The sequence below is a fragment of the Kwoniella mangroviensis genome, chromosome 2 (genome assembly GCF_000507465.2).
Source record: "Kwoniella mangroviensis CBS 8507 chromosome 2, whole genome shotgun sequence".
NCBI classification, from domain to species: domain Eukaryota; kingdom Fungi; phylum Basidiomycota; class Tremellomycetes; order Tremellales; family Cryptococcaceae; genus Kwoniella; species Kwoniella mangrovensis.
The window spans coordinates 2445574-2462993 of NC_088828.1; the positions used below are offsets into that span (position 1 = coordinate 2445574).

Below are 17420 nucleotides of genomic sequence, written 5' to 3' on the forward strand. Positions count from 1 at the left end.
AGTAGTCCCTGATCTCAATGTACCTCAGCTCTGGCCATTACCGCAGTAATCCGGCAATCCGCTAGACGCGATGGGCTTCCTGCCAGTGTTAACGGAACGACAAAGCATCTCAGCTGGAAGACAGTCTTCCGAACCCTGGATGTTGCATGACGACGGTGATCCTGAGTGCGGCTCACGCCACCCTCGGAGGGCAGTTTACCTTCTTCCACTTGTAATCCGGCACAATATCGGGGACTGCTGGCTGCATCTTATAAAGAGATTCGCTCGCTGAGCTTTTCGAAAGCTCCCATGTCCCTCTGACAAGGGATTAAGAATTCCTAATTCAGTAAAATCAAGATCCCATATGTCAGCTACCGCTCTTTTCAAAAGCACAGGACAAGGTGGACTAGAAGTATCTAGCCTATTCAACGTTGAGGGTTGGATTGCCGTAGGTTCGTAAATTCATAGCAGTCTGTAAGGTAACTACCGTGAAGCTGACTATTATCCTAGTCACTGGAGGCGGTACCGGTCTGGGCCTCGTGACCGCGACTGCTTTAGCGGAAAATGGAGCTAAAGTTTACATCACCGGAAGGAGAGCGGAACCATTACTAGCTGCTGTTGAAGGCTATGAGAAGCTCGGAAACAAGGGCAAGGGAAGTATAGTAGCTATCCAAGCGGATGTCAGTACTAAAGAGGGTATCAAAAGTGAGTTTGATTGCACCCATCATGAGGTGGGATGAGGTCTGACGAAAGCCACAGAATTCGCTGGGCAGATCCAAGCTAAAGAGAAGTGGATCAACGTACTCATAAATAGTAAGTTGGGCATCTATAGAGAAGATTATAGAATACTTACGCTGACACACCGATAGACCACGGTGTATCACTCGGAGCAACAGATATCAACGCATGTGAGCAGACGCCCGAGGGGTTATCCAAACAGATGTTCGAGGGGGAGACTTTCGAGACTTGGTGAGTAATGATAATGGTCCAACCCCTTCATGGGAATTGAGATGCAACAAGGCTTGGGCTTATACCTCGGGACAGGCTCGAAACCTACAAGATCAACACTGCTTCTTATCACTTCACAACTTTCGGTTTCCTCCCACTGCTAGCGGCCGCCAAGACGGTCGGCGGTTTCCCAGAACCAGGGAACATAGTCAACCTGTCATCAATGTCTGGTATTACCAAGACTTCGCAGCGGGGTCAATTCAACTACAACGCAGGAAAGTGAGTGGCGCCACCCAGCCCATGTACTTGGACTAGCACTGATCACCTGCTCAGAGCTGCTACAATTTCATTGTCCCATCAACAAGCTACAGAGTTCGCTAGAAGAGGTCTCGGCATCAGAGTGGTGGGTAATTCGGCACATTTACATGCGCGAGCTCCTGAAACTGATCGGACATACTCATGCCCCTCTGTTCGTAGAATGTCGTCTGTCCGGGATACTTCCCCTCTGTAAGTTTCATTTCTTCGGCCCAGATGTATGATCAACTCCTCAACTTACCCTTTCCCGCCCTAGGGAATGACTATTATCCCTCCTGAGAACAACACCGGCTCTGAAGCTCATTACAACGAGTTCCGTCAACAATGGGGAATTCCATTCGGTCGACCTGGTAAAGCAGTAGATTACGCTCAATGCATCTTCGGCCTTATCACTGTAAGCTATTTCCACTTTGTTCCGTCCCTCGTCAGGCAATAACGCTGACCTGTAACTCTGATACTAGAACCAATATGTCACCGGAGCTGAGGTCGTGATTGATGGGGGATGGCTGTTAGAGTCCGGTAAGTCATTTCTGCTTCATGTTAATGTCATTTCGTCCTGATGTCGAGCTGCTGGTCTTAGCGTTTTAAGAACTAGCAATGACCCGCGTCATCATACTACTGTGAATGGACCCCGTGCATATCATCATTTTTACAAAAAACAATTTTTTCACTCATGTTCACAATCGTGATATTGAGAGCGCAATGCTGTCATACGGGTGCTCATCCGGACGCTGATCGCTAGAACTGCCAGCCGGGCTGAGTATCTGTACCTGATTCTGGCCACACACTGTTCGTTATCGCAGCATCATTACCCCAGAGCTCCATCCTATTGGGCAGTGCATTGTTAACTTCCCAGCAGGACGGCCCGCTCTTGGCAGTGAATGACTTACCAATATCGCTCAAAATCCAGTCCGCTTTGATCGATTGTGCTGTCGTTGGCGTTTGACGAATTGCCTGTCTCTGACCACGTACTTGCCGATGGATCGCCGATTGCCTGTGTCAATTGATCTATCATGCTAGGAGACGGTACTGTTCCAACCACACTCTCCAGTACAGAAGCATAGGAAGATGCGAGCTATATGGTTCTTAGCATTATCTATTACCATGGACACTAAAACTGGGTAAGCTTACGGTCTTCATCGATCGGATCTGCCTGAACCAGGAGGCCGTGGATGTGAGAATCCTTCCCCAGTGATTAGCAGCAGGATGATGTGGCTCCCACACGATGGATAGGAGCAGGGTCAATGATGCCTGGAAGGCGAAGTACAGCGTATACCACTCTGAGCCTCTTTCGTGATTTGGTTGGTTGAGCACGTATTGCTCGATGTCCTGCAGATTGGCAAGAGCAAGGTCACGACAAGAGCTGACCAAAAATGTAAGCCCTACTCAAAGACGAATTGGGGGTTCAATGAAACTTACTCGATGCACTCCCTGATCCCCGGTAATAATGCCTTGGTACCACTAGTGTCCCACGCTGCCGCCAACAGTATCGGTCGATGTAATATCGCTCGGAAATCCCTGGTCCTCCACATCTGCACTGCTCTGGCGAGATGATACGGTTCGTTGGCGTGCATCTGCATGGACCCCAAATCATGTTGAAGAGCCGATACAATGCGTTGATCATAACGCCTCACTTGATCGACCGAAGGCGCGGGGTGTGATTGAAGTATGCGATCGTGTAAGCCGCATGTCACTTTGGCCAATCTAGCTTGAACAATAAGGGCTGTGTACAATGTGGGTCGATCGCATTGGGCGGGTTGCATGGTGGTAGAAACCGTCATATGTTCGTCGTCACAGTTGATAGGTAGAGGCATACCGGCCAGTTGAAGGGGGCTGTGAGCATGAGGCCGACCGAAAGTAACAGCGCACCCAGCTTCCAGGGTGACAATGGACCACCAAGCCCTTACTCGAATTTCTTTTTCTAGCGGAGTGTGTCGATTACTTGTAGCTGGTATATGCAGCCCCAATGCAGTAGCCATACGTATAGCCATTCCAAGACATAGGTAGCCGGCGTTTGGTCGATTACTCCGCTGCAAATAATTTGCCATAATAGCTAATCCTTGCACAAGGGGCAATGTCCCTCCCTCCAGTATCTCGCGGTCCATCGAATGCCGTGCGATCTGATAATACCGATAGCCATCATCGTCTTCTTCAGTTTGCGCGAGATCTAGGGCGCCCATGGCAAAGATCATGTACATCAGAACGTCTGATCCGGGTTTGAGGATAGGGAGGGCACCACTAAGCTGTGCCCGGACTGTCGGTTCGTGTACCAGCGGAGTGAGATGATCTGATGCGCACCAATCGACCAGGTTAAGTGGAGTAGGATGGTGTTGGACATGGATGACACTTACGGAAATACCGGAAATAGCTCTCCACTAATGGTCTTGTTTCCATCGATGGCGGAAGTGTGACTTGTTTACAGGGCTGACTTGTCCACTCTTGCGTCATACCTGACCATCCTCCCATGACTAATGAGCCGGAAGTGACGAAAGCTCCGATCGGTGTCAGACCTTGCACAGACTTTGGCGACAACCTTCTGATGGCATTGAGAAAAGTCGCTCCTGAAGATAAACCTAGGTAGCTAGCACCTTTCCCAGAAGATCGAAGGCTCGCCATCCCTGCGTCGGACTGAATCCCGAGATTTCCTATCTGCTGATAATCAGCGGTTGGATCGGTATTTCGATTCGTTTCTTCCTGCCACTCGAAATCCCCATCATCTCCATCAGGATTGGACTGTTGTTGTGGCAGGTCCAGTTCGGTCGACGGCAAACGGGTGGGCGGAATTGATACAGCAGGTAAGATCGGTGATAACCTAGTTCCAGGAATGTGAGGTTCGGGTAAGTGGGGTGGAGCAAACACTGCCTGAGGTTCAATCTGATGCTGATTTGGATGCTTCGCTATGTTTCTAGGATACTAGATCGCCCAAAGCTACTGTTACTGCCTGGACTTCTCATACGCGAACATCGACTCACTGTTCCTTCGGTCAGCAAGGAAGCTCTAGCACGATCACTGGCGTCCTTGACACCGTGATTGATCATATCCATATACGCATCGTCGAGGGAATAGCCTCCAAAGAGGGTATTCCACAGTCGCTCATAAGCTTCAATTCTATCACAACCCGCAGTATCAGCGTGACGGAAGACAACGAGATATGCTACCCACCTCTCTTCAAGTTCTGTCATTCTTGCTCGCGTCAAAGCCGATTTCACCTCCCTTTTCCCGTAAATGCAGGGTCGAGCGTCTTGCGAGCACCTCTTGCACGGTTGATGACCATCGCACCCCACTTTTCGCAGTTCTGCAGCAGTCGGAAGAGGATCATCTGTCAGCTAAAAGGAAGCATATAGAAGATGACCAAGAAGTTGAGTCCAGAAAAGGCTCACTGCATTCGTCGCAAGCTGCAGCGACTTTGATGCGTTTGATGGGACGTGAACTGTGTTCCCTATCAGTCCGTATGCCCGACCTGTTCGCGCTGATATCCACATGAGGTGAGATGGACCGACTCTTCTCTGTCTGGGGGCGATCTCCTGTCATACGGATAAGATAAGGCTCCTGTATGTAGTACGGAGTAGAAGAGCGGAATGGAAAAGGCTAAACGTTCTAAAAATTAAAACCGGAAGAGGATGTTCCGGGGATCTTGTTAAAGGCCCAAATGGCCGAATGATTACGTATTCATGCTTGTTGTGACGCCCTCAGGCGCCTTGCATTGGTCAGGTAACTGAAGCCGACTTTTTTTTAAAATCTGGATGTTCATCATCTGTAAGAACCAAACATTCCTCCAATCATCAGGAACAAAGAGAAGTATCGTGGGGCCGTCTTTGTGGTTGTTGTAGCGATGATGAATCCGACCATACCAAACACAATGGGAGTGAGCAGGTGGAAGCATCTTTCTGGCTTTTTATCGGATGTATATGATATCGTGAGCGCAAGGAAAGCAGCGAAAAGGTAAGGGGGTGCAGTAAGCAAGAGGGTGTTGACCTTGGACATTCCGAAAGTGGCGATCACTGTGGGAATGAATTGAGTGACGGCTCCGGCAGTGGTCTTGGTGATGATGATGATAGCAAGAAGGTACAACTTATAATCCATGGCAGCAGCTTTGAAACTTTGGAAAAGAGTCACTGTCTCTTCATCTCTTACGCCAGCGTCCTTTTCCAATCGATACACGGCGATCGCCTTTTCACGGCTGGTCAACCACCTTGTTGTGGCAGGGTAGTCGGGAAGAATAAAAGCGGAACCAATGGCAGCTGCGACTGTTACAGCACCTTCAAGGATGAACATCCATCGCCAAGAGGAAAGTCCAGCGACACCGTTTAGGCCTTTCTGGATACCCGCACTGATGAGCCCCGAGAAAGCTCCTGAAAGAGGTGAGCCGGTGTAGAGCTAAAGGAAGCCCAAACAATTAGCATTCTGTGAAAGCTACAAGTAGGCTCTCCGACTTACGATCGATGTTCGGAATGCCAGCTCTTTCTTTGTGTACCACGATGAGAGAAGGAAAAGAGCACCAGGGAAGTAAGGAGATTCGGTCACACCCAGAAAGAATCGAATAACAAGCAGATGATTGTAATTGTCCCCAGCAGCTGTACATGCAGATACAATACCCCACAATGCCACCCACACGGAGAGATAAATCGAAGGTCGGACTCGAGAAAGGATAAGATTGGAGGGGATTTGACCCAAGATATAACCGGCAAATAGAATGGACACTGCGATGTTGAATTGGTCACCTTTCAAGTGAAGATCTTTCTCGAGCCCTTGTACTCTGGCTGAAGCCAAAGCGTTTCGATCGAGATAGTTTAAGATCAAAAGGATGAATAATACGGGTAGAAGTCGGATATCGATCTGCATTTGCACGTGTGAATCAGCTCATGTAGCTTTGCCATCGAGCAGGGCTGGCTTAGAGTATAAAACACACCTTTCGAACAAGTTTGGCGTGTGCAGCGGCATATTCCTCCTCTGAAAGACGCTTCAGAGCTTCGATTTCTTGATGAAGGGGGTTGACCTCTCCCGCTTGAGTCGGAGCATAACGTCAACGGCTTCGACATGATCAAATTCGTTTTTGAAATCTGTTTCAGCCATAAATTCTTGCTGAACGGGTGGTGCGATAGAAGGGTTGGCTTTCGACATGTTGATGGACGAGGGTTTTATTGCCAAGATATGGTGAGGGTCTCCACAAAAGAAGTGTTGGGGCTCCTGGGGGGAAAGGATTTCCTGGTTTGATCTTCTTCGCCTTATATATCTGCAGAGTCCTCAGTTGCTTCACCTCAGGTGGAGTTTCTAATCCCCGGAAGCGGTGATCGGGGCACCTCTAAGGGATCGATGATACATCCACGACTCGTCCAGCGGGGAATGGTTATTCCGCACTTCCGCAAACAGAATGAAGATTGTCTCAGCTTAAATCGCGCGAGCACTAACGTCCGCTACCCGTTGTCAAGTCATGTGCAACGGTGATTTCGGAGAAACGTTAGTCCATTAGTCTGGTCTGACTCACCCATATATATGTCGTCCTGATGAGGGGAAATCGAGAATGTAACTCCACAAATCTACGAAAACGTATTGCAACTCATCAGTTCAAAAATGTCTCCTATCGCTATCCACCCAGTCAACGAAACAGCTGCTTTCCCAGAAGGCTATGCAACCCAACGTGAGCACTGAGCGACTACGGTTTCATCGAAATTTGATTGATTCTGACTTGTCTTTGTATACAACTTAGCCGAGAGAAAAAGCACTTATAAAATCGCACAAATCGGCGCTGATGGTATCGGCCCTGAAGTCATCGAAGCGGGTGTGCAAGCCGTCCACGCAGTAGCTAAGAAAGTCGGAACTTTCAAGGTGGATTTCTCCGAGCTGGATTGGTCTTCAGACAGATACAAGAAGACTGGCAGCTACGTACCTGCAGATTACATAGAGATTTTGAAGAAACATGACGCTATCTTGTGAGTTCCTGTTTCAAGTCTCACAGACAGCTCAAATGCTAACCAGACATGTTAGCTTCGGTGCAGTAGGTGCTCCCGATGTCCCTGACCACATCTCCTTGTGGGGCTTGAGAATCGCAATCTGTCAACCTTACATGTATGCCAATGTGCGGTGAGTATCAATTCACCTTGACCATAGGTGAATGCGCTGACAGGATATCTAGACGAACCAAAGTCCTGCCGGGTACCAGCTCTCCCCTCAAGAACCTCCAGCCGGGACAGTTGGATTGGTGTATCATCCGAGAGAACTCAGAAGGTGAATATGCTGGTCACGGTGGAAGATCTCACAGAAGTCTGGATCATGAAATCGGTACCGGTAAGTTTGCGTACACAAATCCACGTCAATATGGTCGGCTCTGACGTCTCTTATCAGAGGTCACGATTTTCACTCGAACTGGAATTCGACGAATCGCCAGATACGCTTTTCAAGTCGCTCAATCTAGACCTCGAAAGCTATTAAATTACGTTACCAAGTCAAATGCGATGAGAAATGGTATGGTACTCTGGGATGAAGTCATCAATGAAGTCTCAAAGGAATTCCCTGATGTTGTGAGTATCGTAGTCCCCACGATTAGTTGTCGAATATTCAACTGATTAGTTTACATAGACCATGGATCATATGCTTGTCGACGCGATGACCGTACGAATGACATTGCACCCTGACTCCCTCGACACTATCCTCGCCACCAACCTCCATGCCGATATCCTCTCCGATCTAGCAGCCGCTTTGGCCGGATCAATCGGAATAGCTCCTACGGCCAATATCGACCCATCTAGAACTATGCCTTCCATGTTCGAGCCCATTCACGGATCAGCATTCGATATCACTGGCATGGGCATCGCAAATCCCGTAGGAACATTCTGGAGTGCTTGTGAAATGCTCGATTGGCTTGGTGAACATGAAGCTTCGAAGGTCCTCATGAAAGCCGTCGAACAAACTTGTGCCGATGGCATCACGACAAAAGATTTAGGTGGTTCAGCAATACGCGAGAAGTAACCGATGCAGTAATTCAACGCATCAGAGCTTTGTGATCGGGGTGATGGGTATTTCTGTATATTGTATTTAAATGCATCTGGGATTAGCATCATATCTTTTTGAACGCAGTATGCACTCTTTGCTTTGTTCACAGCTCAAGTACTACATACATCTCCTACAAAGTCAATCTAGGATCGTGTTCACGGAGGCAGGCGCTCGCGGGGAACCCGAGAGTATGAAATCCCGGGAATTATGTGAGCGACAGAATCGAGAATTAAGAGACGCAACGGGTTTTGAGGTGTCCTGATACTGTCTTTATGACAGATGAGAAGAGCATTGGTTTCAAACTTGAGATCTGATGCTCGGTAGTTACGCACCACGGCACGATGTTCACAGATCGTTGAGAGATCTCTGACGTGGGGCTAGGTTATAAATACTGGTAAAGCATGCAGAAAGATTATGGCGCAGAGTACAGTTGAAACCAAGCAAGAATGCGGTCCAGGCTACAGCATAGGAGACGGAGGCATTGAGACATGATACGCCCATGTAGATTCCGGTTCTAGTGCAAACGTATCAAAGTCGAAGTGAAAACAATCCGCAAAGTCGAAAGTCGGTTCTTCCGTAGTTGGAATCACCAAATTTTCATCTACGCTAGACATCATGCCTGCCGAAGTGGTGTGCTATTATGATTGTTCGGTTTACGATCAGTCAATCACGATATAATGCAGATACACTGGATCCAAGATTTACGTTCCCCGCGTGTGCAGGATCTTCTCGCTCAATTAAGGCTCGTACAACTCTACTAAACTTCTCCGACTTCGGCCATCGTTTGGCGAAATGCTCTAGAATGCTCAACGCTCGACGGAGATCCCGTATGAGCCTGAATAGGCGTAGTGAAGTCAGCGCATGATTTATCGATAGGCTTGTTCGTAGTCTGGAAACACCTCACCATGTGGCTGGACCATTACGAGCCCGTTCTCTCCTGGCTCCATAGACCAAAATCAAGCTCCCCAGAAACACCATGTCCACGTACCCAGGCCAATACAAATTATCGTTGTTTTTAAAGAAAGAGTTCGATAGGGTTGAACATATGATTCGAACGGATCCTATAGCAGCCTGTAGAGCATGATCATGTTGGATTTGTGAAGGGGGTAGTGAAAGAGCTGGTCGGTTCAGATTGACAATTTGAGAATGATACAAGCAGGTAAATAGGGTAGACATTTGACGACGAGGATCAAGAGGGGCTTTAGGTGTTTCCTACAGTGATATACATCAGTTAAGACATAAACTCTTGTGAGTACGAAGAGCTTACAGTATCTGCCTCGCAGTCCAGACCAATGTCATTCCACCACGCATCAAGACTACTCCGCAAATGCAGAACCTCGCTGCCTGTTTCGGATGAATCAGTCAAGTATTGAGAAACATCATTATAAGACTGAGGACGTACCGTCGATGATCCTATGGGAGACTGACTTGTTAAATTGTTCCATTGCTTGACCTATCATCCGAGCCATGATACTGATTGAGTATGCAGGAAGCAGGCGGGTTTTTGCTTGTATAGCGGCAGCTTCGAGAATGGGCTGAGAGAGGGCTGTTGCAGGAAGCGGGTTCAATTGGGTGGAAATGCGAGAAGTGTTGTCTGGTGAGATAACTTCATCTGCATTTTCGCCTGGGGGTTTCGCTTTGTACCTCTATAGTGATGATCATCCGGCGGGATGATTGAGGGATTTGGAGGATAAGTCGCTGACTCGGAGAGGGGAGGTGCAGGAGGCTTGGGATTTGGTAGGTAAACTTCCGATAACGCATGTTTTTCTGGACCCCCTGGAATACAGGTATCTATGTCTGAATCGTTCAACATGAGAGGAATACCGAAGTCCGCCGAGAGAAGTCTATCGAGAACGTAAAGGGAATTAAATACCCTTTTTCTCAGGTCTCTATCAGTAGCTTCCTTGAAAGTAGTAGCGTATCTCTCGGGACAACGATGTAGACCGGCTTCGTATGCCAGCTCTTTGAACGAGAATCTATCAGCCACAGCACTGTATGTATAAGGAGATTAGCTGGACAGCTTACTGGTAATGACACCGGACAGATGCATAGCAGGCCGATACGTCCTTCTCACATAGAGTAGTAGTTCAATGGCCAGAAGGGCCTGTATACCGAACAGATCGGGGATTCTGTAATTTTGACATGCCCCCACCACTAAGTGACCTAGCATTGTAGCTTGAGAAGTTGAATGTATTGTAGGTATTTTCGATGCGCTGTCTACGTTGCTTCCTGTCTCATCAATGCCTAATCCACCTATCGTAAAAATGACCAGAAAGATGGTTGTCAAAGCTAATGATTGTTCCGGAGTAAGGCCCTCAAAAGCCGATATCTGATCAAATGTGAGTCCGTCGTCACGCTTATCAGGGTCATTTGATTGCACCATCTTATGTATCTCAGCTAATTTCAAAGAATTATTGAAGCATTGTAGTAGGTATGCTCCGTCCAAGAACGGGAAAAGGGGATGCCATATAGCGAAATATCGATTGAGTCGTGTACGAAGCAAATCCTCTTCTAACATATCTTTTGATCGGAGAAGATATATATCGTATAATGCCGTTTCGTCTGAACGTGGTTCATCGTTATTGCGATGTATGAAGGCATCTTCGATACCTGGATCAGGCGTTGGGTGATCTTTGGAGGTCAGATCTGATCGTACAGTATCAGCTAGATAAACCCCCGAGGCTGATCCAGCAAATCTTGGGAACCCATTCTATCAAGAATAAGTGTCAGTATAACAACCGCTTCGCCCTGTGACGTGCACTCACAGGGCCGATATAAAAACGTCCTCGCTCATGTGTCGAAGGTTCCATGACCTCTGATATTTGCTTGGTATATCCGATGAAACGAGAATCTCAATACAAGCCTGACCATTGGATGTGTCAGCGTGTGTTAGAGCTCACGAGACGTCCTTGATAGTTTGGCATCAAACCACGTGAATACCCGTATAGCAGCTTTATTGGCGCAAGTTGGGTGGACTAACTTACCTCCGCAGCTAGAGAAATTCCAGCGGTAAACCCACCATGTTCATCTACGGACCGGAAATAGTAAGAAGCCGGAAATACGATTGAGGTGTTTATAAGGGTCAGATAGACAAGGGCAGGAGACAGGATGATTGTTCTCACTCGACGAAATGTCTACATCGGAAGCAATAGATACCAGATTGACTTCTCATAAAGCTCAGCTTATAGCTGAGTTCATTGCGAAGCATCGTGGACATGTAAAGGGCAGGGGTAGACCGTTAATCGTGTCCATGCAAGGACCACAAGGAGCTGGTGAGTTCAGGCATCTATTCGTCAGTCAAGTCGAATTTCCAAACTCATGTTTCCTACATTGTCAGGTAAAAGTACTTTAGCAGCGGCACTGGTCAAGCTGTTAGCCTCGTCTTATAAGCTTACAACAGCAGTAGCTTCACTTGACGGTGAGTCTGCGTAGTCCGCATCATGAATTCGGGATGAAATAGCTAATTAGCTCAATCAGATTTCTACCTTGATCGTGAAGGATTAGATGCATTAGCAGCTACGTATTCCTCCAACAAAATGCTTCAAGGTAGAGGGCCACCTGGTAATCATGACATTGACCTTCTCAAAAGAATCCTTGAACAGGTCCGACTACCGCGGTCGAACAGCTCTAATTCAGTGGCTTTACCGGTTTTCGATAAGAGTTTATTCAATGGTCGTGGTGATCGTTCCAAATCCACAATCCCCATCAACCCCGTTCATTTAGATGTGTTCATGCTAGAAGGGTGGTCATTAGGCTTCCACAGCCTCCCAGAAGATCGGCTTAGAGAGTTATGGAAAGTTGGAAAAACAGCAAGTAAACATGAGTGGAAGAGTATTTTACAAGTCAATGATAACCTCTCCCAGTTGAACACAGAGACGGACAGCTATTTCGATTGTCATATCTCGATAACGCCTTTAGATTGGGACTACGTCTATCAATGGAGATTGCAACAAGAACATCACATGAAGAGGGATATTGGCGGATCAGGTATGTCAGATGAAGAGGTCAGATTGTTCGTAGATCGCTATATGCCTTGTTACGAACTCTATGGGAAGAGGAATTCGGTGGTCCAGAGTCTGAGACTGGTATATGGATCTGAGAGAGAGGTGGTGAACGTCGAGGAGGATTCAGGATCTATTGGCGCATGTATTTGTATGTCAGATTCCGCGGCGTTGCTCCGTGGCTTGGTCATCAGGAATTGAATCTCAAGAGACACTTCATGAAGATATGCTCAATGTATGTTTTCCACTGACTTGAATTGGTCAACTGACGATGTAGTGAATCTCAAGATAGACTACATGATGATACACGGAATGTATGATTTCCACCGACTTGCAGTGGCCAAACCTGACGATGTAGTGATTCAGACTCTGATACATATCTAATAGGTGAAACGATAATAACAGGTAAAACACAATAATTCCATAAAAGCGATTACAAATCCACGGTCATACATCAAACAAGGTAATACTGGAGCCACGATTAATCCTCCTCCGTCCTTCTAGCCATGTAAGCGACAAGATCACACACTATACACAGTAGCACGTTAGAGGGCATACTCTTTTAAGATTTGGGCTGGAGGGAACAATTACTTACTTCGAGAGGAAAATCCCCATTCGTTATCATACCAAGCTACTATCTTTGCGGTTCTATCATTCAGCATGACAGTCGCATCGACGTCTAGGATACTACTTTGAGTCGAAGATAGGTAATCTGAGGAAACTAATTTCTCATCTGATACACCCAATACACCAGCTAAAGCTGGACCATCCGGATGAGGAGTGCTCGATTGGATTGGTCGCCGGGCCGCCGCTGCTCTGAATGGTCTGATCAAAGCTTCCTTGGACGCAACAGGTGTCGACAGTGTCACAGTCAAATCGACAAGAGAAACATTTGTTACTGGTACTCGAACGGATATACCTAGTCATAACGTTAGTACCACTACATCCGTCAAAAGGTAGAATGGCGTACCATGGAATTTGCCTGCTAACTCCGGCAGAACCTTTACTACTGCTTGGGCTGCACCTGTAGTCGCTGGGATGATATTTCCCATAGCCGAACGACCTGTTTCAGAGCTCAACATCAGCTTCGAGCTCAGGCTTATGGAAATTGTGAAAATGAGATTCACCCTGTCTGATATCTTTCGTACTGAATCCATCAAGCACTTTCTGACTTGCTGTACTTGCATGAATTGTTGTCATCATTCCAGTTTCCACACCGAAGGCTCGTTGAAGAACGAGTGCTAAAGGCGCCAAGCAATTTGTCTGAATAGACACATGAATCAGCTGCTGTCTTATCATCGTGAAATTTTGGGACTCACTGTACAGGAAGCATTACTTAAGACATCGTCTTTCCCAATGTACACATGATGATTTACACCGTATACGCAATTCAATGTATCTTTACTTGGTGCCGAAATCAAAACTTTTTTAGCTTTTCCATGCTTGATATGCACTTCGGCTTTCTCCTTAGTGGTCAATTTTCCAGTTGATTCCATAATGTAGTCCGCGTTTGCAGAAGACCAATCTAATTTTGTGGCATCCCTCTCTGAAAACAAATGTATAATCCTTCCTCGGAAGATCAATGCTGAAGGTTTGGGGTTGTTAGGCGTAGCTTTGAGAAGACTAGGATGATCTTCAGGACAGATGGACAGGTCGGCCCCTGATCGGAATCTTCCATGTGTTGAATCATGCATAATTGCCGTCATCAGATGTTCAGAGGAATGTGCGGTGTGATTCACTGCCACCAGCAATAGATCTTCTCTTTCGAGCAACAGTCGGAATAAAGCTCGACCTAGACATTCTCATTAATATATAGATGCATATCGGATATGTTTATCGGGATGCATGACTGACCTATACGACCGAAACCATTGATTCCCACTTTCGGAAGTGACGATTGTTCAGTGACAGCGATTGGCACTATGACGATGTTAGTCGGACTCGATTTCAGACTATGAAAACACTCTCGCGAAGATGACACTCACTATTGGCTTTTGCGATCAAGTACGTTTCTTGAGTATTCTGCCTCGTCTGTATGACCGTTGCTGCTCCAATCACTACATCTCTATCATTGACACCCATCTTATTATATAGCTCTCGTTCATCTGAATTCGAAATTACACGCGGATCAACTCTGTGCCGCTCCGGATAACCTCTAACAACGATTCAGCTCGTGCCCCCCCGGACGGATAAAACGGAGTGATCGTCTGGAAATACGGAAGAGGGGACCCCACAAATCGTGATCGGTGATTGTTCCTGATCATTCGGGAAACCATTGGGTTTATTCTGAAATATCGGCTTTTTCATTACCATACAACTGATGCACATCGTTGTTAAGTTCATAATGCGGGGCAAACTCCGTTTCTGCGTTTATGCGGAAGTAGAAAACTGCAACTTTGTGAGACGCTGTAGCACAGTGGATCTACTATGATATGAATGTAGTATGATAGGGAGATCCACTGATACTCAGTCGTTTATGGAGAGGGTAAAAACCAAAGTACGACCTAACTTCAATTGAGGTAGTAACTATCTTCCAACTTCCTTCTTTCTATTTTCTAATATGAGTATAGTGATGATACTTCTTAGTAAGTACGATTAGGTGTCGAGCTCTATTATCTCAATCCTACCTTCTTAGTGGGCGCGACTCTGTGTCGACTTCTATTATCTTGACCCTACCCTCTTAGTAGGCGGGACTCTGTGTCGACTTCTATTGGGATGGGGGTATATGTTGCTTTTATCGTAGTAGTGGTATCTATACGTTAGGGATCCGTCTGCACCCCGATGCAACTTCAGAAACAGCAGTGATTCAGCGATTACATAGACGCTTTTAGGTGTTCAGGCACACGGTTTTTCTTTTGTAAACGAACTCAATGTCTTTTTTTTCATTCTTCTTTTTTTTCTACGCAGCCTCGCAGTTCAGTTTGACTCCTCGGCGAAAGCAGTTCCGCAGCTGGCGGTTTAGGTGGGTTGGGGAACTGTGAGATTTGCGATTCCAGATATACGTACATCCAGGGTCCTTACAAGTCACAATGCCAGAAGCAAAAGCGTAATTCCGGGGGATTACTAAATCCTGAATAATGATTTTTTCCACATCTGGTATATATGGGATATTGTAAACGTGTTGGCGATAGCTCATACCCAGGCCACGATTCAAACGAATGACAATTTGCTATTGACATAAACAGTTCATTGCACCTTCCAACAACACGATGTGCTTTGCACTTAGCACTGCCTAGCAATGGCGTTTCCTCGCTTTTCTTTGGAACTGTACATCATTGCTGTTGTTGTCATTTGTGTGTTCAGTCTTATACAAACTCTTAGAAACCCAACTTTGACTCGCCCGAGTTTATCGCTACTTCCAAAGCCGGACTATGGTGTAAACATCAATCCTCCGGATCCCGCTCAATCCGAAAATCGGCATTTGGACCAAGCACAATGCATGGAAAGATATCCGAAACTGTATCATGAAGCCGATAGAGCACGGAAGTGGTATCAGAGCAAAGGAGGGATTACTAAGGCTATGGTAGACCTGTCAGAGACCGATTCAGGAAACGCTAGACTCGTTATTTTGAATAATCGAGTGAGTTGTAGAGAAAATCTGCCGTGAGTGTAACGAAGGAACTTACCTGGAGAGGATACGTAGCTTTATGTCAAAGGATTCTATGGGGGCATCAATACTCGTACCCAGGCTGCGATGGCTGCTGTTTATGGTGCTCTATTGACAAGCACTGAACCGTTGCCCGATATTGAGTAAGTCGTTTTCATGTCGCATATCTGCATGTTCTAGCCCACTTATCCAGAATTCCAGCTTTGTCATTCAGACATCCGATGCTGGGTCAGGCTCGCATCCACGATTTGCCCTTGATCGCGAGGAGGGTCAAAGGAATCTGTGGTTGATGCCAGGTGTGTATGCAGTTGTTCATATAGCTATCGAAGTTTTCTCTGACCAATTGACACATTAGATTTCGGATTCTTCTCTTGGCCAGAGCCGGGAGTTGGCGCTTACTCCGAGGTAAGAAGCAAGGCTCTTGAATATGAGCACAGTTTAGGTCTACGTTTGGACAATCATCTCAACGTTCTACATGATAGCTGGGAGAACAAAACTCAAAAGCTGTTTTGGCGCGGTGCACCAATGGTGGAAGTCAGGCATGTGAGTTTTGTTTGATTGCCCCTTTACAAATATGCTGATTTTTTTTAGGATCTCCTCCGAGCCAGCAAGGATCAATCTTGGGCTGATGTAAAGGAGTTGAATTGGGGAGCCGTCAATCAAGATGAGGATGAACGGAAGCAGAACAATGGTGATCTTAGAACTCCCGCGGAACACTGTCAGTATGCGTTCTTAGCGCAAGTGGAAGGATGGGCATATAGTGGTCGATTGAAGTGAGTGCCTCTTTTCCTTTTTCCGCACAGGTCGACTGACGAACCCTTCCCAGATATCTCCAACAATGTCGCTCGGTTATCGTCGCTCACCCTCTTCGTTATATCCAACATTACCACCATTTGTTCAATGTTAGGGATGACGATCCCGATCAGAACATGGTAGAGGTCCCTTTACCTCTTGAGGAGAATCTGGCGGAGGTAATGGAAGGTTTGATAGATCCGCGAAACGTGGAGAAAGTTCGCCGGATAGCGGATAATAGTTGGAAAATGATGAGAGAGGGATACATCAGCCCAGCCGCGAAGTGAGCGAATTTTACAATCATTGTTTTGTTGTAATGGGCGTGAACACTGACTTACCCTCCACAGCGATTGCTACTATCGATATGCGCTCAGAGCCTACGCCTCAGTGCAGACTTTCCAACCTTCGCTAGAGGGTAAAGCAGTACCCTATGAAAGTTTTGTGCTGATGGGGACCACTCAATGGGATCCTCACTAAATGGATCCTCGCATGCATATATTATAAGATAATTATTTCAGCTTACATCCTATCGCAGCGACAACAATGAGACATGAGCCGAACTAATTATGAAAGAGGAATATACGTCTGATCGTAACTATGAAGGATTCGCTTCTACCTGCTGATACCCGCAATCCAAGTGTCTGATTCGAACAGGATTTGTCGCCCAAACCTTTTTAGATATATCGTCCATCCCTTGCTCCTCGTCATCCTTTCCGTTGAAAGTAATTTCGCTGGGTCTATTCTTTGCGTCTTGTCGATATTCAGGCACTTGACAAACAATTAGCAAT

General features: G+C 46.6%; 9 protein-coding genes across 9 annotated transcripts; 4 read left to right on the plus strand and 5 right to left on the minus strand.

The window, feature by feature from the left end:
- Positions 1-343: 343 nt before the first annotated feature.
- On the plus strand, positions 344-1802 carry I203_107784 (uncharacterized protein; the record flags this gene model as incomplete). Its single annotated transcript, XM_019151559.1, has 9 exons — positions 344-431; positions 490-684; positions 739-792; positions 849-948; positions 1024-1206; positions 1261-1330; positions 1405-1434; positions 1499-1636; positions 1704-1802. The coding sequence occupies 9 exons, from the start codon at positions 344-346 to the stop codon at positions 1800-1802; spliced, it is 957 nt and encodes a 318-aa protein (XP_018999126.1).
- A 178-nt stretch (positions 1803-1980) lies between these two features.
- I203_107785 (uncharacterized protein) lies at positions 1981-4424 on the minus strand (the record flags this gene model as incomplete). Its single annotated transcript, XM_019151558.1, has 7 exons — positions 1981-2068; positions 2133-2317; positions 2374-2605; positions 2662-3529; positions 3594-4155; positions 4215-4350; positions 4405-4424. The coding sequence occupies 7 exons, from the start codon at positions 4422-4424 to the stop codon at positions 1981-1983; spliced, it is 2091 nt and encodes a 696-aa protein (XP_018999125.1).
- Positions 4425-4992: 568 nt separating this feature from the next.
- On the minus strand, positions 4993-6363 carry I203_107786 (uncharacterized protein; the record flags this gene model as incomplete). The annotated part of the gene is made up of 4 exons (XM_019151557.2): positions 4993-5619; positions 5680-6078; positions 6152-6187; positions 6265-6363. 4 exons carry the CDS (start codon positions 6361-6363, stop codon positions 4993-4995), a joined length of 1161 nt encoding a protein of 386 aa, XP_018999124.2.
- Positions 6364-6813: 450 nt separating this feature from the next.
- Positions 6814-8243, plus strand: I203_107787 (tartrate dehydrogenase; the record flags this gene model as incomplete). The annotated part of the gene is made up of 7 exons (XM_019151556.2): positions 6814-6880; positions 6950-7172; positions 7228-7323; positions 7376-7527; positions 7585-7760; positions 7819-8182; positions 8236-8243. The coding sequence occupies 7 exons, from the start codon at positions 6814-6816 to the stop codon at positions 8241-8243; spliced, it is 1086 nt and encodes a 361-aa protein (XP_018999123.2).
- A 447-nt stretch (positions 8244-8690) lies between these two features.
- Positions 8691-9677, minus strand: I203_107788 (uncharacterized protein; the record flags this gene model as incomplete). Its single annotated transcript, XM_019151555.2, has 5 exons — positions 8691-8867; positions 8938-9067; positions 9137-9444; positions 9500-9576; positions 9635-9677. 5 exons carry the CDS (start codon positions 9675-9677, stop codon positions 8691-8693), a joined length of 735 nt encoding a protein of 244 aa, XP_018999122.2.
- A 119-nt stretch (positions 9678-9796) lies between these two features.
- I203_107789 (uncharacterized protein) lies at positions 9797-11042 on the minus strand (the record flags this gene model as incomplete). The annotated part of the gene is made up of 3 exons (XM_019151554.1): positions 9797-10194; positions 10258-10942; positions 10998-11042. 3 exons carry the CDS (start codon positions 11040-11042, stop codon positions 9797-9799), a joined length of 1128 nt encoding a protein of 375 aa, XP_018999121.1.
- Positions 11043-11362: 320 nt separating this feature from the next.
- Positions 11363-12434, plus strand: I203_107790 (uncharacterized protein; the record flags this gene model as incomplete). The annotated part of the gene is made up of 3 exons (XM_019151553.1): positions 11363-11504; positions 11570-11650; positions 11710-12434. The coding sequence occupies 3 exons, from the start codon at positions 11363-11365 to the stop codon at positions 12432-12434; spliced, it is 948 nt and encodes a 315-aa protein (XP_018999120.1).
- Positions 12435-12714: 280 nt separating this feature from the next.
- On the minus strand, positions 12715-14315 carry I203_107791 (glyceraldehyde-3-phosphate dehydrogenase, type I; the record flags this gene model as incomplete). Its single annotated transcript, XM_065518252.1, has 7 exons — positions 12715-12761; positions 12829-13152; positions 13204-13296; positions 13361-13496; positions 13553-14025; positions 14088-14153; positions 14219-14315. The coding sequence occupies 7 exons, from the start codon at positions 14313-14315 to the stop codon at positions 12715-12717; spliced, it is 1236 nt and encodes a 411-aa protein (XP_065372982.1).
- Positions 14316-15753: 1438 nt separating this feature from the next.
- Positions 15754-17109, plus strand: I203_107792 (uncharacterized protein; the record flags this gene model as incomplete). The annotated part of the gene is made up of 7 exons (XM_019151551.2): positions 15754-15813; positions 15877-15983; positions 16042-16136; positions 16196-16383; positions 16432-16613; positions 16667-16915; positions 16980-17109. The coding sequence occupies 7 exons, from the start codon at positions 15754-15756 to the stop codon at positions 17107-17109; spliced, it is 1011 nt and encodes a 336-aa protein (XP_018999118.2).
- Between the last annotated feature and the right edge of the window lie 311 nt (positions 17110-17420).